Source organism: Salvelinus sp. IW2-2015, linkage group LG15, assembly GCF_002910315.2.
Source record: "Salvelinus sp. IW2-2015 linkage group LG15, ASM291031v2, whole genome shotgun sequence".
NCBI lineage: Eukaryota > Metazoa > Chordata > Actinopteri > Salmoniformes > Salmonidae > Salvelinus > Salvelinus sp. IW2-2015.
In genome coordinates, this window is record NC_036855.1 from 58,845,509 (window position 1) to 58,856,065 (window position 10,557).

The 10,557-nt window shown below is 47.9% G+C and overlaps 1 protein-coding gene across 1 annotated transcript in view; it reads right to left on the reverse strand.

The window, feature by feature from the left end:
- LOC111974426 (myotubularin-related protein 13) overlaps positions 1-10,557 on the reverse strand; it is a 166,033-nt gene that overhangs the window by 33,434 nt on the left and 122,042 nt on the right. Inside the window, 5 exon segments of the mRNA XM_070447304.1 lie at positions 87-160; positions 818-990; positions 2,073-2,423; positions 3,506-3,780; positions 3,890-4,060. Of these exon segments, the coding sequence (XP_070303405.1) occupies positions 87-160; positions 818-990; positions 2,073-2,423; positions 3,506-3,780; positions 3,890-4,060 (1,044 nt within the window).

Below are 10,557 nucleotides of genomic sequence, written 5' to 3' on the forward strand. Positions count from 1 at the left end.
GTAAGCACCTACCTTCTGGATGGGTGGCCCAGTGCAGGTAAGCACCTACCTTCTGGATGGGTGGCCCAGTGCAGGTAAGCACCTACCTTCTGGATAGGTGGCAGCCTCCTGCTCTCCCTGTGGACCGCCTCCAGAGTTTCCATCTGCATGGCCACGATGCCTGGGGTCAGAGGTCATGACCAGTTAGCACGATGTCATGCACACACAAAAACACATAAGTTACCCAACCCAGGTAAACATAAACACATGCTTGTACACCCCTAATTACAACCCCAGGAAGCCAATATTTACAGATTTGAAGGCCACCACCAACAGTGAGCTACAAAAGTATTGGGATGATACAATGACTATGAGGTTAAAGTGCAGACTGTCAGCTTTAATTTGAGGGTATTTTCATCCATATCAGGTGAACTGTTTAATCAAGCTTGTGACTCTACAAAGCTGTAGGATGCATTTGCTGTTTGTTTTGGCTGTGTTTCAGATGATCTTGTGCCCAATATAAATTGTAAATGATGTAGTGTCATTTTTGAGTCACTTTTATTGTAAATAAGAATATAAATGTTTCTAAACACATTAATGTGGATTCTACCATGATTACGGATAATTCTGAATGAATCGTAAATAATGATGAGTGAGAAAATTAGACGCACAAATACAGGGTTAAGTGATAAAGCTGACAGAATTAGGACAGCGGGAGTTTGCTCCTGAAGTCAGAGGTCATGGTGCTAGCTACAGCGCTCCGGGATAGAGGTGTATTGGGGTTTAATTGACGTTGTATTTGGTAGTATTGAGGTTGACTGGGGGGGTCGTACGGTACCTGGGATCATGCTATGCAAACTCTTGATGTGGTCCTGGCTGACGCCACTCTCTGTGCACACCTTGTCAATGAAGCGGGCGATGAAGCGTACCACAGAGTTGGCCACGTCGCTGTTCTCAGAGTCCTCAAAGCCACTCTCTGTGTCAAAGCTATCCGCCACACTGCCTGCAATACTGCAAACACACATTTAGTCGGACTTTAGTCTGCATTAATGGCATKAGAATAGAACAGGCTGCAGAGAGGGATGCTTGAAGTTTTCCCAGAGATCCACATGACGATATAGTGTGCCTGAGGTCTGTGAGCATGGCACACCAGCAGTCTGGCGAGAGGTCAGCTGTGATGCCAGGACCGCTCACGCGGTCTCTTGGCCACTTTTCACATGGGACGGTGATGTAACGTCCAGCGGGGTTTACAAAACACACAGATGAGATCCAGAAGTCTCTCTGTGAGAAACAAAACAAGTCTGGAGCAAGAACCAAGAGAGAGAAAATAACAACCAAATAAACAGTGTGGCCATCGCCCCCCCCGCCCCCGCCCCGCCACTCATGAAACCAGCGGCAAAACAAGAACTAAAGGATTCAACATGGTGTAGGCTTCAACATTCTCCATGTAAACAACTCAAAGGGCCTAAAATCTCCAGTAATACGCTTCAGAGGGGACTAGCTAGGGGGCTACCATACAGAAAGTGAAAGTGAGAGAAACTGGAGATATGTCTTTGGCAGACCCTTCTCCATTTCTGAGAAAAGGCACACGTGCAAACTTTCTAAACTTGGTACACATCACATTACTCTTAGCACAGAGCAGTGGAAATCCCAATCTTTGTTTCTTTTGGCTGAGTGGAGGTCACCCCCCCCCCACAGACAGGCTGAGTGTTAACCACCCTGGCAGACTTGAGGCTGAAACTCCAGCAGGTGATAGGACAGCCAACAGGATGGGCAGGATATGGCTGAGGAGGTGCTGTACACTGATCCGTTTTAGAGGAGATCATGTACACGGTAACGTCATGTCCGCCCACACAATTATCGTCACCTTATTACAAAGTACAAAATACTCCCCAAGCAAGAGCGTTATCATCCTAGATAACAGCCTTACATATGAGTTCTTTTTCCGATCAAGTGCATTTCACTCTAGAGGGCGCTTCTGTGTGCTGTGCCAAAATAACTGTTGATATAGCTGTGGGGAATAGTTAGGTGTCAGATTTAACTGACTGAATATCAGTGGGGTGCAGTGAGGCGCAACCAGCTGCTCTGCTTGCCTGTTGGTGACGATGCTGTTGCTGCCGCTCTCCCAGTCAGCGACGGGGTTGGCTCTGAGCAGCTTGTTCTTGCTGGTGTCCAGGGGGACCAGCAGGTAGACCAGGAGGCTGGCGTAGTGGATGGCCTGGCTGAACACCGTGCTCTCCTCGTTCTTCACCAGCTCCTGCTGCTTCTCCTTGCTGAGGCAGGGCCAGGCGCGCAGCTGCTCCGCCGCCAGGTCCATGGCCGTGCGNCACACCTTGTCAATGAAGCGGGCGATGAAGCGTACCACAGAGTTGGCCACGTCGCTGTTCTCAGAGTCCTCAAAGCCACTCTCTGTGTCAAAGCTCTCCGCCATACTGCCTGCAATACTGCAAACACACATTTAGTCGGACTTTAGTCTGCATTAATGGCATGAGAATAGAACAGGCTGCAGAGAGGGATGCTTGAAGTTTTCCCAGAGATCCACATGACGATATAGTGTGCCTGAGGTCTGTGAGCATGGCACACCAGCAGTCTGGCGAGAGGTCAGCTGTGATGCCAGGACCGCTCACGCGGTCTCTTGGCCACTTTTCACATGGGACGGTGATGTAACGTCCAGCGGGGTTTACAAAACACACAGATGAGATCCAGAAGTCTCTCTGTGAGAAACAAAACAAGTCTGGAGCAAGAACCAAGAGAGAGAAAATAACAACCAAATAAACAGTGTGGCCATCGCCCCCCCCGCCCCCGCCCCGCCACTCATGAAACCAGCGGCAAAACAAGAACTAAAGGATTCAACATGGTGTAGGCTTCAACATTCTCCATGTAAACAACTCAAAGGGCCTAAAATCTCCAGTAATACGCTTCAGAGGGGACTAGCTAGGGGGCTACCATACAGAAAGTGAAAGTGAGAGAAACTGGAGATATGTCTTTGGCAGACCCTTCTCCATTTCTGAGAAAAGGCACACGTGCAAACTTTCTAAACTTGGTACACATCACATTACTCTTAGCACAGAGCAGTGGAAATCCCAATCTTTGTTTCTTTTGGCTGAGTGGAGGTCACCCCCCCCCCACAGACAGGCTGAGTGTTAACCACCCTGGCAGACTTGAGGCTGAAACTCCAGCAGGTGATAGGACAGCCAACAGGATGGGCAGGATATGGCTGAGGAGGTGCTGTACACTGATCCGTTTTAGAGGAGATCATGTACACGGTAACGTCATGTCCGCCCACACAATTATCGTCACCTTATTACAAAGTACAAAATACTCCCCAAGCAAGAGCGTTATCATCCTAGATAACAGCCTTACATATGAGTTCTTTTTCCGATCAAGTGCATTTCACTCTAGAGGGCGCTTCTGTGTGCTGTGCCAAAATAACTGTTGATATAGCTGTGGGGAATAGTTAGGTGTCAGATTTAACTGACTGAATATCAGTGGGGTGCAGTGAGGCGCAACCAGCTGCTCTGCTTGCCTGTTGGTGACGATGCTGTTGCTGCCGCTCTCCCAGTCAGCGACGGGGTTGGCTCTGAGCAGCTTGTTCTTGCTGGTGTCCAGGGGGACCAGCAGGTAGACCAGGAGGCTGGCGTAGTGGATGGCCTGGCTGAACACCGTGCTCTCCTCGTTCTTCACCAGCTCCTGCTGCTTCTCCTTGCTGAGGCAGGGCCAGGCGCGCAGCTGCTCCGCCGCCAGGTCCATGGCCGTGCGTTCCGAGGCGCTGGGGGCCGCCGGGGGCAGGGGACCTTGCTCCTGAGGGGAGAGAAAGATATGTGCTTGTTTAGTGTCATTCTGCTAATGCGGCTAAAAAAGTGATAGAAAAACAACCATTATTTGGCTTTGAAACCTCTCATTCGTTTACCTTTAGCCTGGCAGTGATGCCTAGTTTGTCTTCAGGGGCGGTGAGGTACAGGGCTCGGATCTGGTTCTGGACCTCGCTGTAGAACGTGGCCTCCCAGAACTGCTGATTGGTCCAAATGGGATGGTCCTGGACACAGGTGTAGGCAAACTGGCTCACGCCAGCCGGCAATTTCTGCAGACACGAGGGAATGTTGTGACAGTAAGAGGCTGAGGAGTAGACGTTTTCAACAGCTTACACTGAAGCGCTGACCAGACAAACGTTCAGATGTGCTGCGGGTCTGCTTTCGACTGAACATACAAGAGAGCAGTTTGGGCTCAACGTCTCACAACTCGTGAAACTAACTGGGCTGTGGTGAGCATAGCTTGTAAAGACGATCATTAAAACCTGGGTGGAAATAGGAAAATAATCCAAAGCTGCCAAAGGTTTCAAGCACAATCAACCATTTCTCGTGGGCTGTAAGTTTTCAACACATACAACGCCACACCAAGAACGTCCCTCTCCCGCTCTGGATGAGTACTAAAAACAGGGCCCTGCTGTTTTTCCACGGTATGAATAGGGAAGTGAAGCACCTGTTTGCACACAGCACCTAGAGAGAACATGCAGCTCTGCTAAAGCCATGAAGACTGTTCCTATGCCCTGATATAAACACATGAATGTTGGGCAACAGCTAAGGCACCTACTAGTCCCGGACCCAAGAACACAGAGTGCCAACACTGTTAATAACTTAACATCCTTACAACCCCCTCACCTCTATGTTCCCCTCCCCCCCCCCCTGGCCGAGTCTGAAGGCCATGTGTCTTTCTTNCCTGGCCGAGTCTGAAGGCCATGTGTCTTTCTTGAGCGACGCTCAAGCCTCTTATTAGATTATTTCTGATGATTTCTGATGATTATTTCTGATTTCTGAGCCTGACACAATACAACACAGAGCTGTTCATTATCGCTTTGGTTCTCCCTGAATGACCAGCGGCAGTGGGGCTACTGTAGTTACCAGAGGCTGCAGAACTAAAATGGCTACAGTCCCGGCACCTTGCTGAGGCTTACCCGAGGGCAGGGGTTCGAGCACAGAGCCCTGGGGGAGTGGGAGAGTAGTGTGCGGAAGTTCAAAGATGAGACTGGGGCTGGAAGTGATTCCAGTATACGTTGGCCTGTGTATCTCATCATCTCTCCTCTCCAGAGAGGTTTGAAGGCCGTTGGAGGGCAGCAGTAGACCGCCTGCTCGGCTCCCTCCCTGCTCAGGACAGCCCTACACCTTGAGTAGTATCCCTCTGATGTAAATGATAAATCCACTACTAAGCCTCCTCTCTAAACCACTGTCATAAAGACATAATTCACCTCCAAATGTACGCAGTCCGTCAGAGCGCAGCTTTATATCGTTAAGGAAGTATGGCGGATGACGCCAATGTCAAAGCTCGTACGGATAGTTTCATTTCCCCCGGGAATGTTTTATACACATTACATTTTCACAGGAAGGCCGTGTCTTCCGCTAGTACTCAGCCATTTACAGGGAGCAGGGAGAGCAGGGAGCTGGCCTAACAACCCTCTGTCGACAGAGACAAATCTGACACGGCCATAAGTGCTCTCAGGACAAACTGTGGCGCTAATAGACTTACAGATTACCTGATTGGATTTAACGAGTCTAGACTAAATGCACAGAGGTCAGTGTTAAAGGATGGAAATGAATGAACCGTGGCCATTCATGGAACAGTGGCCAATATGAAAAACAAGAACAGTAGACGCGTTAATGCAGCTGTTATTCTGGGACCTGCACCAGAGAACAATATTTACAAAATTGTCATCATACTCTCATGTCATATGGTGTGGGGGTCTTGCAGCACATTGAGTGGAGGTGTGTGTGTGTGTGTCTTCTCCTGTTAAACACACAGCCTGCTCAGTTGTCTGGAGGTCAGGTTGACCACGGCCGGTTGGCTCTCCTTGCTCTGATAGCAGAGGGGAACCAGGGTCTAGGCTGAAGTCAGAACCTACTACACAGAGCAGAGGGACAAGAGAAGACAGATGGAGGGATGGAGGTAGACAACCCTCAAAAGAGACCCATATGAACGCTCCACTTGCCAAATGCAGAAGAGGAATGCAGGAAAACAAGCAGAGAGAGAGCAGAGAGAGAGAGCACAGAGACCGAGAGAGCACAGAGACCGAGAGAGCACAGAGACCGAGAGAGCACAGAGACCGAGAGAGCACAGAGACCGAAAAAGAGCATAAGGTCTGGCTAGGGGATCCCAGGATGATGATGTTCGGGTTCATGACACGACTTGAAGGAAAAGGTGGTAACTCTTCAATAATACAGTATTGCCCATATAGCTAGATAGACAGTGAGAGAGAGAGACATATACAGAGAGCTCAGGGTGTGTTCATCAGCTCTAAAAAGGGAGCTACGATGTCTCATAGCTCTGATGGTTGACCTGTACTTATCTGGACACTGGAGGAAAAGTGCCGTATTTGATCCGTGACCAGCCTTGGGCAACAAAATCGTTTCTGGCTGTTTTGGAGCAAATCACTGGGCGTCCATGGGTATAAAAATAGACATTCCGTTAGAAGTCCTTTGTGACAGAGACACTGGGGGAAGAAAATAACCAGACTTGGACCAATCAAGCATTATAGATTTATTCCCCATTAATCCCTATTGTGTCATTGGAGTTATTTGCATTCTGTAGCACTGAAGACGTCGCCATCCAAACAATGTATTTACACAGATGACCGAGTCAAACAAACAGTGGAGACATGTTGAAAAGCGTGGAACAAACAAGTCCATTATGCCATAAGTATACATGCGGGATGTACTGTTAACATAAATGTTCTACCATGCAGAGTAAACAGAGACGAGTCCAGCTCTAGACGTCTCACAGGGACACAAAGGTCACGACGTAAATCATCCGTTCTCCCCAAGACCAAAAGTAAAACAGCTTGACAGCAAAAACCTTCCAATCTCTCCACGCACAAACTGGGGCAGAAATCATTTAAACAGTCCATTGGTTTTCTGAGTCTAGAATCATGTTTGGGCTTTGACTGCTGCCGCGGTGCATCCAATTGAAATTAAACCTCAGAACCAAGAGGTAGGCAGATCTCTACTCTTGGTCTACATTCAATTGCAACAATAAAAGCATGATAAATATGTGAGTTTAATAAAAGGGCACAATAACACCGAATCAAACAGTGCTGACGCTTGTAGTAAGATGGGGTTTATCAGAAGTAGTATATTTCAGAGGAATTCAGAAACATTTATACAGAACAATACAACAACCCGTCACTGCTAACTGAGATATGGCCTGTACAAAAGGTTGCATGCAGTTTAGGTAAACTAATTACTGAGCCCAAGAGAGCACGCCAACCCAGTTTAACCCAAAAGCTCATGTCAAACACAGTTCAACCTGTTGGCTGCATTATGATGACATCACCAGACATATAGCCCTCGAAAGTAAGTAACATATGTTGTTCCAAGAGTGGTTAGTTTCGCAGACCTCACTGTGCAGCCTGCCAGACAGACCTCCTGTGGCAGCCTGCCAGACAGACTCACTGTGCAGCCTGCCAGACAGACCTCACTGTGCAGCCTGCCAGACAGACCTCACTGTGCAGCCTGCCAGACAGACCTCACTGTGAGCCTGCCAGACAGACCTCACTGTGCAGCCTGCCAGACAGACCTCACTGTGCAGCCTGCCAGACAGACCTTCACTGTGCAGCCTGCAGACAGACCTCACTGTGCAGCCTGCCAGACAGACCTCACTGTGCAGCCTGCCAGACAGACTCACTGTGCAGCCTGCAGAAGACTCACTGTGCAGCCTGCCAGACAGACCGAGGGAAATAAGGGGCAGAATATAGGTCAATGAAAGGCGGCTCTTCAGTTTGAACATTTGCCCAAAACACAAACCAAACACACACAATGTCTCTCGCACAAACACTGTGGGAGCGGGCACATTGCTGGGAAGCGTCCCACATTCTGTTGTGAGGAGAGGTTGGGCAGTAGCACTGTGGCCTGAAGACAGTCCACTGGGGAGGGTCCAGACTAGCCAGGCTAAAGCTAAGAGAAAGAAGACCACCGTGACAGGACAGTCTATATTCATCAGATTAAGTTGAGAAAAACCTCCTAAGGCTTTCATGAACTGTCACTCTACCTTAAGACTTATGGGATTTACTATAAATATTATACTGTAAAAGGGTAAGTTGAATTTAGAGTGCGTTTCTGGGGGCAGCCTTCCGATGGGGGCATTGTAGTGATTGAACACATTACATACTGTGGTGATAAAACCCCGGGATGTGAAGCCCTGACCAAATTTCTTCCAGACCCGATCCCCAATTCTCATTGTAGTTACTGCGGGCAGCAGAGGTTGACGGATTGAGAGGCTCTGTGGAAGATGTCAATGAGGAGTGATGGATGACAGGTACAGGTGAAGCAGCGGTTTTAATAGGAAAGGGCCTTAAGCCAACTGACCTCGTTGGGAGGGGTTGAGGGGATGTAGAACTTCCTGATAAGGTGATAAATACTCCTGGGGGCTGAGCATGAGGACTGGCTGGAGTAAAAATAACGATACAGTAACAAGCAAGGCGGATGTCGTCAATGGCACGTGCTACCGTAGGGCACGTATTGTGATGATCCCGCCTTGCCACTGCAAGACGGTATATTATGTACAATTCACTATTTACACGGATGGAATTACACTTCAGGAAAGCAATAGGCCTGCTCTTATAAAGTCATCTACATGAGAAACTCAAAATAAGAACATGTTTATAATGAAACTATGCAGCAAATTCAAGAGGCAAGCCAGGGTTACTGTGATTACGTAAAAGGTGTAAAAGACTAGCCTAATCACTCAAAGCCACTTGAGCACTGATTAACTAAGTCTTTCTATGGAGATTACAGACAGGTTTTGTGTGTGTGGGAATCCAGCTGTCCAAATGCCTTTCCGGGGATACCTCTGGCACAGTTTTAACTACYATTGTATTAAAGGTTCTCCTCCCCTGGCGTGACCCACAGGTAAAACACCTATCAGATCAGCTTCACCTTCTAGGAAATATAAATGGGATCTACTGACAGCAGGTTGTCTTGACGTAAGGACAGTGTGCTGTTGCAGTAAGGCTGTGTTTGGAGGGCTTAGCAGTTGAGTACTGAAGCTAGGAGGTAAGGAGTACTTGGACACAGATGTGCAACATGTACCCGAAACGTGTTGTTTTCCTTGGTAGTGTAATAAAGTCCATGATGAATGATATTAGAGCTAATCTTCCATGAAAAGGTACGCAAATAATCTTGACCAGAAGACCGGTGTCAAAACCATTCCATGGCAAAGAAACAAACGGTTCTGGTTGAAATGTTCTCTTTTTGGCTTCGTAACAAAACACATGTACCACTGAAAAAGGATTGCACATTTCATCTGCTATTTTGTCACGATTGTCACCTGGATACAGAGAGAAGACACTCCCTCTGTTCCCTTACAAATGGTTCTCTCAGCAGTGTCCTACAGTAGACTGTCATGGTCCTCTACTATAGCATGGGGTAAACCCAACACTTACAGAACCACTGGCTACTTCATCTGCTGCAAGGCATGCTTTGAACAGCCCCATAACAGTCAGTGTGGTAAAGTCAAAGACTTTTGGGAAATGTGGCAGGATGGGGGGTAGAGTAAAGCAGGCCAACAGACATTTTGCAAAAGGATGTAATTGACTATCGTGCGATGCGGAGATTATCCCGAGAATCTCTGCGGAGCGTTGTGAACCATCACAAGGTGCTCTGGTTTTTTGGGATACGTTGTTTTTCCAGCGTTTTTTCATCACACAGGAGATTACACAATATGGACCGTGGTGGATTCCTGTGCTCTTGCTTTTCGCCATTTGCGTGACCACATGCTGGACTCTACAGTTAATGCCATTCCTTTGGAAATCTGGGAGAAATCTGTTGCGTTCTGGAGCTCACATATCATTCCTTCTCATTCCTCCCGTGCCAGAAACTGCTCCGTTGAGAATGAGATGCCTCTCAGGATTCGTGTCTCTTTCTGAAAACCTGGTGATAAAGGTCCTTTAACGTAATCCTTTAATCAGATTTTATGGTTACGTAAAATGGGGATACAGGAAGAAAAAAAACGACAGGAAATCCAATGCGTTTGGGCAATGGCTTTCAGATGTCTTAATGAAGAGGCAGAAAGCTGGAGCCTAGGGTCACAGTGTTGTGTTAACAACTTGACCGTCACAGGGACACTGTTACTCCGTTACAGCAACAAACCAAACTATGAACAATGTGCTATAGGGGTCTGTGCCACTTGACTCAGGTTGTGTACAGAGACAACTCTGCTCCCACCCCATTACATAGCAGGTAACACTGTACACCTGTATCAACAAACAGAGACAATTCCCTTGGTTTGATTTAGATAATTTACTATGTGTGTACATTTCCAATGCCACTGTGGTCTGATAGAATGGTTAACCTGGCTGGAAACAGAGAGAGCAGGCTTATCACAGAGCGTTACATCAGCCTGTCCTGTAAAAAACAGGGTGATCATATAATGGCAGAGAGTGGGCGAGGTTCAAATTCTGTCTCTTAGGGTCTGTACCCAATGCGGGCAACAGCCCACAGTTGGTTCTGTCGCCGTGCAACAGCAGAGCGGTGGAGACATATTTGTGGTGCGCACCGCAGCAACCAAGTTTGATCACGGGAGTGGAAACCACAA